General features: G+C 55.9%; 1 protein-coding gene across 1 annotated transcript in view; it reads right to left on the bottom strand.

Moving 5' to 3' along the window:
- The window catches only part of gapdh (glyceraldehyde-3-phosphate dehydrogenase), a 93,990-nt gene that overhangs the window by 13,519 nt on the left and 64,968 nt on the right, over positions 1–15,503 (bottom strand). Inside the window, exons 8-10 of the mRNA XM_072478747.1 lie at positions 1,872–2,023; positions 1,660–1,738; positions 1,165–1,248 (exon numbers count right to left, since the gene is read on the bottom strand). Coding sequence (XP_072334848.1) covers positions 1,165–1,248; positions 1,660–1,738; positions 1,872–2,023 — 315 coding nt within the window. The remainder of the gene's footprint in view (positions 1–1,164; positions 1,249–1,659; positions 1,739–1,871; positions 2,024–15,503) is intronic.

A 15,503-nucleotide genomic window follows, 5' to 3' on the forward strand; every position in this document is an offset into this window, starting at 1 on the left:
AACAGGAGACAGAGAGTAGTGGTGGAAGGGAGTGTCTCAAAATGGAGAAAGGTGACTAGTGGTGTTCCACAGGGATCCGTGCTTGGACCACTGTTGTTTGTGATATAAATAAATGATCTGGACGAAGGTATAGGTGGTCTGATTAGCAAGTTTGCAGATGATATTAAGATTGGTGGAGTTGCAGATAGTGAGGAGGACTGTCAGAGAATACAGCAAAGTCTAGATAGATTGGAGAGTTGGGCAGGGAAATGGCAGATGGAGTTCAATCCAGGCAAATGCAAGGTGATGCATTTTGGAAGATCTAATTCAAGAACGGACTATACGGTCAATGGAAGAGTCCTGGGAAAATTGATGTACAGAGAGATCTGGGAGTTAAGGTCCATTGCACCTTAGAGGTGGCAACGCCGGTCGATAGAGTGGTCAAGAAGGCATACAGCATGCTTGCCTTCATCGGACGGGGTATTGAGTACAAGAGTCGGCAGGTCATGTTACAGTTGTATAGGACTTTGGTTAGGCCACATTTGGAATACTGCGTGCAGTTCTGGTCGCCACATTACCAGAAGGATGTGGATGCTTTAGAGAGGGTGCAGAGGAGGTTCACCAGGATGTTGCCTGGTATGGAGGGTGCTAGCTATGAAGAAAGGTTGAGTAGATTAGGATTGTTTTCGTTGGAAAGACGGAGGTTGAGGGGAGACCTGATTGAGGTCTACAAAATTATGAGAGGTATGGACAGGGTGGGTAGCAACAAGCTTTTTCCAAAAGTGGGGGTGTCAATTACAAGGGGTCACGATTTCAAGGTGAGAGGGGGAAAGTTTAAGGGAGATGTGCGTGGAAATGTTTTACGCAGAGGGTGGTGGGTGCCTGGAACACTTTGCCAGCGGAGGTGGTAGAGGCGGGCACGATAGCATCATTTAAGATTCCTTTAGACAGATATATGAATGGGTGGGGAACAGAGGGAAGTAGATCCATGGAAAATAGAAGACAGGTTGAGATAAAGGATCTGGATCGGCGCAGGCTGGGCGGGCCAAAGGGCCTGTTCCTGTGCTGTAATTTTCTTGGTTTTTTGTTTGTTTGCTTCCCCTTGAGGTGGTATAATCCAATACTAAACGCTGACATTTACCCCGGATAGGGTTTGACTCCTAGAAAATACCCTCGGGCACTGACCTGGTCCTCTGTGTATCCCAGGATTCCTTTCATGGGTCCTTCGGAAGCTGCCTTCATGGCTGTCTTGATGTCTTCATATTTGGCCTGAGAGGTAGGGAGATCAGAACATCAGCCTGAGGACATGTCAATATTCAATTGACCCCTTGACCGATGCCCATGACCCCTGATGCCCCTGCAAGCCAATGCCCTTGACCCTTATCCTGCACCCCCCCTCCGTACGCCCTGCAATCAGTGAACCTTGACCCTACTCCTGGTCAGGAGCCATCGCAGATCCCTGACCCCCCCCGCCCGACCTCATCCTAATTTCACAACGGTGAAGAACCCCTCCCCAGAACCTTGGCGATGGTGACAAGTGACGACCCCTGGAGGCAGTGTCAACCCGCCCCCGACCCTGGCAGTGACGACCCGCAGAAGCCTAGCGATGGTGACAGCCCCCCAACCCTTAGATACAGTGATGCCCCCCCCCCCCTCCCCCCGCCGACGGTGATCACTCACAGCCTTTGACAGACGGCAGGTCAGGTCAACCACAGAGACGTTAGGAGTTGGCACCCGGAAAGCCATCCCAGTCAGCTTCCTGCAAAAGAAAAATCCATGCTCAGATCCCGGCAGCACCAACCGGAACATTCCCTAACCCTCTGGCCATCGATCGGATCCGGCCCTGCCCAGACCCGATCCAGTCCAGTGTACTCCAGTCCACACTGACTCACCCATTCAGTTCAGGGATGACTTTGCCCACAGCCTTGGCAGCTCCAGTTGAAGCAGGAATAATGTTCTGATGGGCGCCTCTACCATCTCTCCATAGCTTCCCGGAGGGGCCATCCACTGTCTTCTGGGTGGCTGTGTAGGCATGGACGGTGGTCTGAGAGACAGAGAGAGACAGAGTTAGAGACGGAGAGAGTGGGGGGGGGGGGGGGGGGGAGGGGAAGAGAGTGGGGGGGGGGGGGGGGAGGAGGAGAGAGATTTACAGAGTTAGAGACGGAGAGAGAGTGGGGGGGGAAAGAGAGTGTGGGGGAGAGAGACATTTACAGAGTTAGAGATGGAGAGAGAGTGGGGGGGGGGAAGAGAGAGTGGTGGGGGGGGAAAAGAGAGGCAGAGAGAGGGAGACAGAAAAATAGAGAGAAAGAGAGCGAAAGAGTGGGGGGGGGGGAAAGAGAGGCCAAGAGAGAGTGGGGGGGGGGAGACAGAGAGAGAGCAGGGAGGGAGAGAGACAGAGAGATAGATAGAAAGAGAAAGAAAGATAGAGACAGATAGAGATAGACAGATACGGAGAGAGAGAGAGAATCATGGCTGGCTGATTCGCCGGGACACGCTCGCCAGCCCCCTGCCAACAAAGGAGAGCAGCACTTAAACCGCTCCTGCGCAAACTAGCCCAGCACTAAAACCGCCCTGCGCAAACTAGCCCAGCACTAAAACCGCCCTGCGCAAACTAGCCCAGCACTAAAACCGCCCCTGCGCAAACTAGCCCAGCACTAAAACCGCCCTGCGCAAACTAGCCCAGCACTAAAACCGCCCTGCGCAAACTAGCCCAGCACTAAAACCGCCCTGCGCAAACTAGCCCAGCACTAAAACCGCCCCTGCGCAAACTAGCCCAGCACTAAAACCGCCCTGCGCAAACTAGCCCAGCACTAAAACCGCCCCTGCGCAAACCAGCCCAGCACTTAAACCGCCCTGCGCAAACCAGCCCAGCACTTAAACCGCCCCTGCGCAAAACAGCCCAGCACTAAAACCGCCCTGCGCAAACCAGCCCAGCACTTAAACTGCCCCTGCGCAAACTAGTCCAGCGCTTAAAAAACGCCCTGCGCAAACCAGCCCAGCACTTAAACCGCCCCTGCGCAAACCAGCCCAGCACTTAAACCGCCCTGCGCAAACCAGCCCAGCACTTAAACCGCCCCTGCGCAAACCAGCCCAGCACTTAAACTGCCCCTGCACAAACCAGCCCAGCACTTAAACCGCCCCTGCACAAACCAGCCCAGCACTTAAAAACCGCCCTGCGCAAACCAGCCCAGCACTTAAACTGCCCCTGCGCAAACCAGCCCAGCACTAAAACCGTCCCTGCGCAAACTAGCCCAGCACTTAAAAAACGCCCTGCGCAAACCAGCCCAGCACTTAAACCGCCCTGCGCAAACTAGACCAGCACTTAAACCGCCCTGCGCAAACCAGCCCAGCACTTAAACCGCCCTGCGCAAACCAGCCCAGCACTTAAACCGCCCCTGCGCAAACCAGCCCAGCACTTAAACCGCCCTGCGCAAACTAGCCCAGCACTTAAAAAACGCCCTGCGCAAACCAGCCCAGCACTTAAAAACCGCCCTGCGCAAACCAGCCTAGCACTTAAACTGCCCCTGCGCAAACCAGCCCAGCACTAAAACCGCCCTGCGCAAACCAGCCCAGCACTTAAACCGCCCCTGCACAAACCAGCCCAGCACTTAAAAAACACCCTGCGCAAACCAGCCTAGCACTAAAACCGCCCCTGCGCAAACCAGCCCAGCACGAAAACCGTCCCTGCGCAAACCAGCCCAGCACGAAAACCGTCCCTGCGCAAACCAGCCCAGCACTTAAACTGCCCCTGCGCAAACCAGCCCAGCACTAAAACCGCCCTGCGCAAACCAGCCAAGCACTTAAACCGCCCTGCGCAAACTAGTCCAGCGCTTAAACTGCCCCTGCGCAAACCAGCCCAGCACTAAAACCGCCCTGCGCAAACCAGCCCAGCACTTAAACTGCCCCTGCGCAAACTAGTCCAGCACTTAAAAAACGCCCTGCGCAAACCAGCCCAGCACTTAAACCGCCCTGCGCAAACCAGCCCAGCACTTAAACCGCCCCTGCGCAAACCAGCCCAGCACTTAAACCGCCCCTGCACAAACCAGCCCAGCACTAAAACCGCCCTGCGCAAACCAGCCCAGCACTAAAACCGTCCCTGCGCAAACCAGCCCAGCACTAAAACCGTCCCTGCGCAAACCAGCCCAGCACTTAAACCGCCCCTGCACAAACCAGCCCAGCACTTAAAAACCGCCCTGCGCAAACCAGCCCAGCACTAAAACCGTCCCTGCGCAAACCAGCCCAGCACTAAAACCGTCCCTGCGCAAACCAGCCCAGCACTTAAACCGCCCCTGCACAAACCAGCCCAGCACTTAAAAACCGCCCTGCGCAAACCAGCCCAGCACTTAAACCGCCCCTGCACAAACCAGCCCAGCACTTAAAAACCGCCCTGCGCAAACCAGCCCAGCACTAAAACCGTCCCTGCGCAAACCAGCCCAGCACTTAAACTGCCCCTGCGCAAACCAGCCCAGCACTAAAACCGTCCCTGAGCAAACCAGCCCAGCTCTAAAACCCCCCTGCGCAAACCAGCCCAGCACTTAAACCGTCCCTGCGCAAACCAGCCCAGCACTTAAACTGCCCCTGCGCAAACCAGCCCAGCACTTAAACCGTCCCTGAGCAAACCAGCCCAGCACTAAAACCGTCCCTGAGCAAACCAGCCCAGCACTAAAACCGTCCCTGAGCAAACCAGCCCAGCACTAAAACCGTCCCTGAGCAAACCAGCCCAGCTCTAAAACCCCCCTGCGCAAACCAGCCCAGCACTTAAACCGCCCCTGCGCAAACCAGCCCAGCACTTAAACTGCCCCTGCGCAAACCAGCCCAGCACTTAAACCGTCCCTGAGCAAACCAGCCCAGCACTAAAACCGCCCCTGCGCAAACCAGCCCAGCACTAAAACCGTCCCTGAGCAAACCAGCCCAGCTCTAAAACCACCCCTGCGCAAACCAGCCCAGCACTTAAACCGCCCCTGCACAAACCGCCCTGCGCAAACCAGCCCAGCTCTAAAACCGCCCCTGCACAAACCGCCCTGCGCAAACCAGCCCAGCTCTAAAACCGCCCCTGCGCAAACCAGCCCAGCTCTAAAACCGCCCCTGCACAAACCGCCCTGCGCAAACCAGCCCAGCACTTAAACCGCCCCTGCACAAACCAGCCCAGCACTTAAAAACCGCCCCTGCGCAAACCAGCCCAGCACTAAAACCGTCCCTGCGCAAACCAGCCCAGCACTTAAACTGCCCCTGCGCAAACCAGCCCAGCACTAAAACCGTCCCTGAGCAAACCAGCCCAGCTCTAAAACCCCCCTGCGCAAACCAGCCCAGCACTTAAACCGTCCCTGCGCAAACCAGCCCAGCACTTAAACTGCCCCTGCGCAAACCAGCCCAGCACTTAAACCGTCCCTGAGCAAACCAGCCCAGCACTAAAACCGTCCCTGAGCAAACCAGCCCAGCACTAAAACCGTCCCTGAGCAAACCAGCCCAGCACTAAAACCGTCCCTGAGCAAACCAGCCCAGCACTAAAACCGTCCCTGAGCAAACCAGCCCAGCTCTAAAACCCCCCTGCGCAAACCAGCCCAGCACTTAAACCGCCCCTGCGCAAACCAGCCCAGCACTTAAACTGCCCCTGCGCAAACCAGCCCAGCACTTAAACTGCCCCTGCGCAAACCAGCCCAGCACTTAAACCGTCCCTGAGCAAACCAGCCCAGCACTAAAACCGTCCCTGAGCAAACCAGCCCAGCTCTAAAACCGCCCCTGCGCAAACCAGCCCAGCACTTAAACCGCCCCTGCACAAACCGCCCTGCGCAAACCAGCCCAGCTCTAAAACCGCCCCTGCGCAAACCGCCCCTGAGAGCTAGGAAGGAGCTAGGAAAAAAAAAATCTGACTTGAAAGGTAGTGATCTCAGGATTACTACCGGTGCCACGTGCTAATCAGAGTAGAAATGACAGGATATATAGGATGAATACGTGGCTGAAGAGATGGTGTCGGGGGAGGGTTTCAGATTCCTGGGGCATTGGGACCGGTTCTGGGGGAGGTGGGACCTGTACAAACTGGACGGGTTACACCTGGGCAGGACTGGAACTGATGTCCTATTTGGTAGAGCAGTTGTGGAGGGTTTATACTAATATGCCAGGGGGATGGGAACCTGCGCAAGGAGTCCACGAAAGAGGGAGCAAGGACAAAAACCAAAAGGTAGAAAAGTGATTGGTGGAGAAACCAAGGACAATATTGAAACAGGGCAGGAGAGAAAAATTCTGGGAGCAAGACAAGCATTGTTAAAAAGACAAACTTAAAGGCTCTGTGCCTTAATGCACGGAGCATTTGCAATAAAGTGGATGGACTAATCGCGCAGATAGATATAAATGGGTACGATATAATTGGGATTACGGAGATTTGGCTGCAGGGTGAACAGGGATGGGAACTGAATGTCCCAGGGTTCTCCGTATTTAGGAAGGACAGGCATAAAAGAAAAGGTGGTGCTGTGGCTCTGTTGGTTAAAGAGGAAATTAACACAATAGTGAGAAAGGATATTAGCTCTGAAAATGTGGAATCTGTATGGGTAGAGTTGCGAAATACCAAGGGGCAAAAAACATTAGTGGGTGTCATATATAGACTCCAAACTGCACTGGTGAGGTTGGGAATGACATTAAACAAGAAATTAGAGATGCTTGTAATAAGGGAATATCGGTGATTTTAATCTTCACATAGATTGGGCAAATCTGCCATAGAGGACGAATTCCTGGAGTGAAGACAGGATGGTTTTCTTGACCAATGTGTGGAGGAACCAACTAGAGAGCAAGCCATCTCAGACTGGGTACTGTGTAATGAGAAGGGAATCATTGCCAATCTGGCTGTACGAGACCCCTTGGGGATGAGCGGCCATAACATGATAGAATTTTTATCAAGATGGAGAGTGAAGTAGTTGATTTGGAGACTCAGGTGCTGAATCTTAATCAAGGGAACTATGAGGATATGAGGCGTGAGTTGGCCTTGATAGAATGGGGAGAGTTACTTAAAGGGATGCCGGTGGATAGGCATTGGCAAACATTCAAGGAACGCATGGACGAACTACAGAAACTGTTCATTCCTGTCTGACACAAAAGCAAAGGGGGTAAGAGGGCCAATCCATGGCTTACAAAGGAAATTAGAAATAGTATCCGATCCAAGGAAGAAGCATACAGATTGGCCAAGAAAAATAATAGGTCTGAGGATTGGGAGCAGTTTAGAATTCAGCAAAGAAGGACGAAGGGATTGATTAAGAAGAGGAAAGTACAGTACGAAAGGAAGCTTGCAGGGAACATAAAGACTGACACTAAGAGTTTCTTAGTGAAGAGAAAGAGATTGGTAAAGAGAAATGTAGGCCCCCCGACAGACAGAAACAGGGAATGCACAATAAGGAACAAAGAAATAGCTGAGCCATTAAATACATACTTTGGTTCTGTCTTCACAAATGAGGACACAAATCAGATCCCAGAAATGTTGGAGAATGAAAGGTTTAGTGAGAGGGAAGAACTGAGGGAGATCAACATTAGTAGAGAAATGGTGCTGGGAAAATTGATGGGATTGAAGGCGGATAAATCCCCAGGGCCTGAGAATCTCCATCCCAGAGTGCTTAAGGAGGTGGCTCTGGAAATAGTGGATGCATTGGTGGCCATCTTCCGGGATTCTATAGATTCTGGAACTGCCCCTGCAGATTGGAGGGTAGCTCACGTCACTCTGATATTCAAAAAGAGAGGTAGTGGGAAAGCAGGGAATTAAAGACCAGTAAGCCTAACATCGGTAGTGGGGACAATGCTTGAATCCCTTATCAAGGACTTTATAGTGGAACATTTAGAAAGCAGTGACAGGATCAGTCAGAGTCCGTATGGATTTATGAAGGGCAAATCATGCTTGACCAATCTGTTGGAATTCTTTGAAGAGATAACCAGTACAGTCGACAAGGGGGAGCCAGTCGATGTGGTATATTTGGACTTTCAGAAGGCGTTTGACAAAGTTCCGCATAAGAGATTATAGTGCAAAATTAAAGCGCATGGGATTGGGGGAAATGTATTGAGGTGGATAGAAAACTGGTTGGCAGAGAGGAAACAAAGAGTAGGGATTAATGAGTCCTTTTCAAATTGGCAGGCAGTAACCAGTGGGGTACCACAGGGATCGGTGCTGGGACTCACAATATATATTAATGATTTGGATGAGGGAACAAATTGTAACAACTCTAAGTTTGCAGATGATACCAAGTTGGGTGGGAGGGTGAACCGTGATGAGGGTGCAGGGATTCTACAGCATGATCTGGACAGGCTGGGCGAGTGGGCAAACCAATGGCAGATGCAGTATAATTTGGATAAATGTGAGGTTATTCAGTTTGGAAGCAAAAACAGGAAGGCAGAATACGACCTGTCATGTGAGAGTACCCTTCAAGAAATGAGTGTTTAAGAAATGTACCTATAAGAAATGGAGCTGCTCAGGTTACTGGAGTGATGTCAGAGTGTGGGTGGAGCGGAGCTCGATTTCTGCTTTTAGTTTCAGTTTGAGAAAGCTTGGGTGTGTCTGTGAGTAGCACTGCTGTTGATCTCTGCCATGAAAAACTATCTATGGATCATTTGGTGAATTCAGAAGTATAAATGTTTTCAGTCTTGAATGTAAACCCTGATGTGCTCCTGTTTAGAGGTCGTTAAGTTTTTGGATGTCAAAAGAATACTTAGTGGTGTAGTCTTTGGGGGTTGTATTTGAATTGATGGTTGCTAAGATGTTCACTATGTTTTTAAAAAGGTTAACTTGAGTTCATAGAATAAACATAGTTTTGTTTTAAAAACCACTGGTCCACTTTCTGCTGTACCACACCTGCAGAGTAAGCCGTGTGCTCCCCATACCACAATCTAGTAAAAGTTGTGGGTCAGGTGAACTCCATGATACACTGTGGGGATCTTTAAACCCTGGCCCATAACACTACCCGAATGGTTGTAAATTGGGAGAGGGGAGTGTGCAGCGGGACCTGGGTGTCCTTGCGCACCATTCGCTGAAGGTAAGCATGCAGGTGCAGCAGGCGGTAAAGAAGGCGAATGGTATGTTGGCCTTCATTGCGAGAGGTTTCGAGTACAGAAGCAGGGATGTATTGCTGCAATTGTACAGGGCCTAGGTGAGGCCACACCTGGAGTATTGTGTGCAGTTCTGGTCTGCTACTCTGAGGAAGGATGTTCTTGCTCTCCCACCCCCCCCCCCCCCCGCCCCCCCCCCCCCCCCACCTGAGGCTGGCCACCCGGGTGCCCCCTCCACACAGCTAGGCAGCAACCCCAGTGCCCCCGGGCTCTTTGCCTGTAAGCAAAGATAGCTATGGGAGAGAGACCCTGGGAGGGAGGGAGAGAGAGAGAGACCCTGGGAGAGAGGGAGAGAGTGAGACCCTGAGAGAGAGGGCGAGAGACCCTGGGAAAGAGGGAGAGGGAGAGAAACCCTGAGAGAGAAACCGTGGGAGAGAGGGAGGGAGAGAGACCCTGGGAGAGAGAGACCCTGGGAGAGAGGAAGAGAGAGAGGGAGAGAAACCCTGAGAGAGAGGGAGGGAGAGAGAGAGAGACCCTGGGAGAGAGAGAGAGACCCTGGGAGAGAGAGAGAGACCCTGGGAGAGAGAGAGAGACCCTGGGAGAGAGAGAGAGACCCTGGGAGAGAGAGAGAGACCCTGGGAGAGAGAGAGAGACCCTGGGAGAGAGAGAGAGACCCTGGGAGAGAGAGAGAGACACCCTGGGAGAGAGAGAGAGACACCCTGGGAGAGAGAGAGAGACACCCTGGGAGAGAGGGAGGGAGAGAGAGACCCTGGGAGAGAGAGACCCTGGGAGAGAGAGACCCTGGGAGAGAGAGACCCTGGGAGAGAGAGACCCTGGGAGAGAGAGAGAGACCCTGGGAGAGAGAGAGAGACCCTGGGAGAGAGAGAGAGACCCTGGGAGAGAGAGAGAGACCCTGGGAGAGAGAGAGAGACCCTGGGAGAGAGAGAGAGACCCTGGGAGAGAGAGAGAGACCCTGGGAGAGAGAGAGAGAGAGACCCTGGGAGAGAGAGAGAGACCCTGGGAGAGAGAGAGAGAGACCCTGGGAGAGAGAGACCCTGGGAGAGAGAGAGAGACCCTGGGAGAGAGAGACCCTGGGAGAGAGAGACCCTGGGAGAGAGAGACCCTGGGAGAGAGAGACCCTGGGAGAGAGAGACCCTGGGAGAGAGAGAGAGAGAGAGACCCTGGGAGAGAGAGACCCTGGGAGAGAGAGAGAGACCCTGGGAGAGAGAGAGAGACCCTGGGAGAGAGAGGCCCTGGGAGAGAGAGGCCCTGGGAGAGAGAGGCCCTGGGAGAGAGAGGCCCTGGGAGAGAGAGACCCTGGGGAGAGAGAGACCCTGGGGAGAGAGAGACCCTGGGGAGAGAGAGACCCTGGGGAGAGAGAGACCCTGGGGAGAGAGAGACCCTGGGGAGAGAGAGACCCTGGGGAGAGAGAGACCCTGGGGAGAGAGAGACCCTGGGAGAGAGAGAGAGACCCTGGGAGAGAGAGAGAGACCCTGGGAGAGAGAGAGAGACCCTGGGAGAGAGAGAGAGAGAGACCCTGGGAGAGAGAGAGAGACCCTGGGAGAGAGAGAGAGACCCTGGGAGAGAGAGAGAGACCCTGGGAGAGAGAGAGAGAGACCCTGGGAGAGAGAGACCCTGGGAGAGAGAGACCCTGGGAGAGAGAGACCCTGGGAGAGAGAGACCCTGGGAGAGAGAGACCCTGGGAGAGAGAGACCCTGGGAGAGAGAGACCCTGGGAGAGAGAGACCCTGGGAGAGAGAGACCCTGGGAGAGAGAGACCCTGGGAGAGAGAGACCCTGGGAGAGAGAGAGAGAGAGAGACCCTGGGAGAGAGAGACCCTGGGAGAGAGAGAGAGACCCTGGGAGAGAGGGAGGGAGAGAGAGAGACCCTGGGAGAGAGAGAGACCCTGGGAGAGAGAGACCCTGGGAGAGAGGGAGGGAGAGAGAGACCCTGGGAGAGAGAGACCCTGGGAGAGAGAGACCCTGGGAGAGAGGGAGGGAGAGAGAGACCCTGGGAGAGAGAGACCCTGGGAGAGAGAGACCCTGGGAGAGAGAGACCCTGGGAGAGAGAGACCCTGGGAGAGAGAGACCCTGGGAGAGAGAGACCCTGGGAGAGAGAGACCCTGGGAGAGAGAGACCCTGGGAGAGAGAGACCCTGGAGAGAGAGAGACCCTGGAGAGAGAGAGACCCTGGAGAGAGAGAGACCCTGGAGAGAGAGAGACCCTGGAGAGAGAGAGACCCTGGAGAGAGAGAGACCCTGGAGAGAGAGAGACCCTGGAGAGAGAGCGACCCTGGGAGAGAGCGACCCTGGGAGAGAGAGACCCTGGAAGAGAGCGACCCTGGAAGAGAGCGACCCTGGGAGAGAGAGACCCTGGGAGAGAGAGACCCTGGGAGAGAGAGACCCTGGGAGAGAGGGAGGGAGAGAGAGACCCTGGGAGAGAGAGACCCTGGGAGAGAGAGACCCTGGGAGAGAGAGACCCTGGGAGAGAGAGACCCTGGGAGAGAGAGACCCTGGGAGAGAGAGACCCTGGGAGAGAGAGACCCTGGGAGAGAGAGACCCTGGGAGAGAGGGAGGGAGAGAGAGACCCTGGGAGAGAGAGACCCTGGGAGAGACCCTGGGAGAGAGAGACCCTGGGAGAGAGAGACCCTGGGAGAGAGAGACCCTGGGAGAGAGAGACCCTGGGAGAGAGGGAGGGAGAGAGAGACCCTGGGAGAGAGAGACCCTGGGAGAGAGAGACCCTGGGAGAGAGGGAGGGAGAGAGAGACCCTGGGAGAGAGAGACCCTGGGAGAGAGAGACCCTGGGAGAGAGAGACCCTGGGAGAGAGAGACCCTGGGAGAGAGAGACCCTGGAGAGAGAGAGACCCTGGAGAGAGAGAGACCCTGGAGAGAGAGAGACCCTGGAGAGAGAGAGACCCTGGAGAGAGAGAGACCCTGGAGAGAGAGCGACCCTGGGAGAGAGCGACCCTGGGAGAGAGAGACCCTGGGAGAGAGAGACCCTGGAAGAGAGCGACCCTGGGAGAGAGAGACCCTGGGAGAGAGCGACCCTGGGAGAGAGAGACCCTGGGAGAGAGAGACCCTGGGAGAGAGAGACCCTGGGAGAGAGGGAGGGAGAGAGAGACCCTGGGAGAGAGAGACCCTGGGAGAGAGGGAGGGAGAGAGAGACCCTGGGAGAGAGAGACCCTGGGAGAGAGAGACCCTGGGAGAGAGGGAGGGAGAGAGAGACCCTGGGAGAGAGGGAGGGAGAGAGAGACCCTGGGAGAGAGAGACCCTGGGAGAGAGAGACCCTGGGAGAGAGAGACCCTGGGAGAGAGAGACCCTGGGAGAGAGAGACCCTGGGAGAGAGAGACCCTGGGAGAGAGAGACCCTGGGAGAGAGAGACCCTGGGAGAGAGAGACCCTGGGAGAGAGAGACCCTGGGAGAGAGAGACCCTGGGAGAGAGAGACCGGGAGAGAGAGAGACCCTGGGAGAGAGAGAGACCCTGGGAGAGAGAGAGACCCTGGGAGAGAGAGAGACCCTGGAGAGAGAGAGAGACCCTGGGAGAGAGAGAGAGACCCTGGGAGAGAGAGAGAGACCCTGGGAGAGAGAGAGAGACCCTGGGAGAGAGAGAGAGACCCTGGGAGAGAGAGAGAGACCCTGGGAGAGAGAGAGAGACCCTGGGAGAGAGAGAGAGACCCTGGGAGAGAGAGAGAGACCCTGGGAGAGAGAGAGAGACCCTGGGAGAGAGAGAGAGACCCTGGGAGAGAGAGAGAGACCCTGGGAGAGAGAGAGAGACCCTGGGAGAGAGAGAGAGACCCTGGGAGAGAGAGAGAGACCCTGGGAGAGAGAGAGAGACCCTGGGAGAGAGAGAGAGACCCTGGGAGAGAGAGAGAGACCCTGGGAGAGAGAGAGAGACCCTGGGAGAGAGAGAGAGACCCTGGGAGAGAGAGAGAGACCCTGGGAGAGAGAGAGAGACCCTGGGAGAGAGAGAGAGACCCTGGGAGAGAGAGAGAGACCCTGGGAGAGAGAGAGAGACCCTGGGAGAGAGAGAGAGACCCTGGGAGAGAGAGAGAGACCCTGGGAGAGAGAGAGAGACCCTGGGAGAGAGAGAGAGACCCTGGGAGAGAGAGAGAGACCCTGGGAGAGAGAGAGAGACCCTGGGAGAGAGAGAGAGACCCTGGGAGAGAGAGAGAGACCCTGGGAGAGAGAGAGAGACCCTGGGAGAGAGAGAGAGACCCTGGGAGAGAGAGAGAGACCCTGGGAGAGAGAGAGAGACCCTGGGAGAGAGAGAGAGACCCTGGGAGAGAGAGAGAGACCCTGGGAGAGAGAGAGAGACCCTGGGAGAGAGAGAGAGACCCTGGGAGAGAGAGAGAGACCCTGGGAGAGAGAGAGAGACCCTGGGAGAGAGAGAGAGACCCTGGGAGAGAGAGAGAGACCCTGGGAGAGAGAGAGAGACCCTGGGAGAGAGAGAGAGACCCTGGGAGAGAGAGAGAGACCCTGGGAGAGAGAGAGAGACCCTGGGAGAGAGAGAGAGACCCTGGGAGAGAGAGAGAGACCCTGGGAGAGAGAGAGAGACCCTGGGAGAGAGAGAGAGACCCTGGGAGAGAGAGAGAGACCCTGGGAGAGAGAGAGAGACCCTGGGAGAGAGAGAGAGACCCTGGGAGAGAGAGAGAGACCCTGGGAGAGAGAGAGAGACCCTGGGAGAGAGAGAGAGACCCTGGGAGAGAGAGAGAGACCCTGGGAGAGAGAGAGAGACCCTGGGAGAGAGAGAGAGACCCTGGGAGAGAGAGAGAGACCCTGGGAGAGAGAGAGAGACCCTGGGAGAGAGAGAGAGACCCTGGGAGAGAGAGAGAGACCCTGGGAGAGAGAGAGAGACCCTGGGAGAGAGAGAGAGACCCTGGGAGAGAGAGAGAGACCCTGGGAGAGAGAGAGAGACCCTGGGAGAGAGAGAGAGACCCTGGGAGAGAGAGAGAGACCCTGGGAGAGAGAGAGAGACCCTGGGAGAGAGAGAGAGACCCTGGGAGAGAGAGAGAGACCCTGGGAGAGAGAGAGAGACCCTGGGAGAGAGAGAGAGACCCTGGGAGAGAGAGAGAGACCCTGGGAGAGAGAGAGAGACCCTGGGAGAGAGAGAGAGACCCTGGGAGAGAGAGAGAGACCCTGGGAGAGAGAGAGAGACCCTGGGAGAGAGAGAGAGACCCTGGGAGAGAGAGAGAGACCCTGGGAGAGAGAGAGAGACCCTGGGAGAGAGAGAGAGACCCTGGGAGAGAGAGAGAGACCCTGGGAGAGAGAGAGAGACCCTGGGAGAGAGAGAGAGACCCTGGGAGAGAGAGAGAGACCCTGGGAGAGAGAGAGAGACCCTGGGAGAGAGAGACCCTGGGAAAGAGGGAGGGAGAGAGAGGCAGAGAGACCCTGGGAGAGAGAGACCCTGGGAAAGAGGGAGGGAGAGAGACCCTGGGAGAGAGGGAGGGAGAGAGAGGCAGAGAGACCCTGGGAGAGAGAGACCCTGGGAAAGAGGGAGGGAGAGAGACCCTGGGAGAGAGAGAGAGAGAGAGAGGGACCCTGGGAGAGAGACCCTGGGAAAGAGGGAGGGAGAGAGAGGCAGAGAGACCCTGGGAGAGAGAGACCCTGGGAAAGAGGGAGGGAGAGAGACCCTGGGAGAGAGGGAGGGAGAGGCAGAGAGACCCTGGGAGAGAGAGACCCTGGGAAAGAGGGAGGGAGAGAGACCCTGGGAGAGAGAGAGAGGGACCCTGGGAGAGAGACCCTGGGAGAGAGACCCTGGGAAAGAGGGAGGGAGAGAGACCCTGGGAGAGAGAGAGAGAGAGAGAGGGACCCTGGGAGAGGGACCCTGGGAGAGACAGAGAGACCCTGGGAGAGGGAGACCCTGGGAGAGACAGAGAGACCCTGGGAGAGAGAGAGACCCTGGGAGGGAGAGGGAGAGAGACCCTGGGAGAGAGAGAGAGAGAGACACTGGGACAGAGAGGGAGGGAGAGACCCTGGGAGAGAGAGACCCTGGGAGAGGGAGGGAGAGAGACCCTGGGAGAGAGAGACCCTGGGAGAGAGACCCTGGGAGAGAGAGACCCTGGGAGAGAGAGACCCTGGGAGAGAGAGACCCTGGGAGAGAGAGACCCTGGGAGAGAGAGACCCTGGGAGAGAGAGACCCTGGGAGAGAGAGACCCTGGGAGAGAGAGAGAGACCCTGGGAGAGAGAGAGAGACCCTGGGAGAGAGAGAGAGACCCTGGGAGAGAGAGAGAGACCCTGGGAGAGAGAGAGAGACCCTGGGAGAGAGAGAGAGACCCTGGGAGAGAGAGAGAGACCCTGGGAGAGAGAGAGAGACCCTGGGAGAGAGAGAGAGACCCTGGGAGAGAGAGAGAGACCCTGGGAGAGAGAGAGAGACCCTGGAGAGAGAGAGAGAGACCCTGGAGAGAGAGAGAGAGACCCTGGAGGGAGAGAGAGAGACCCTGGGAGAGAGAGACCCTGGGAGAGAGAGACCCTGGGAGAGAGAGACCCTGGGAGAGAGAGAGACCCTGGGAG

Source organism: Scyliorhinus torazame, chromosome 16 (genome assembly GCF_047496885.1).
Source record: "Scyliorhinus torazame isolate Kashiwa2021f chromosome 16, sScyTor2.1, whole genome shotgun sequence".
Lineage (NCBI taxonomy): Eukaryota > Metazoa > Chordata > Chondrichthyes > Carcharhiniformes > Scyliorhinidae > Scyliorhinus > Scyliorhinus torazame.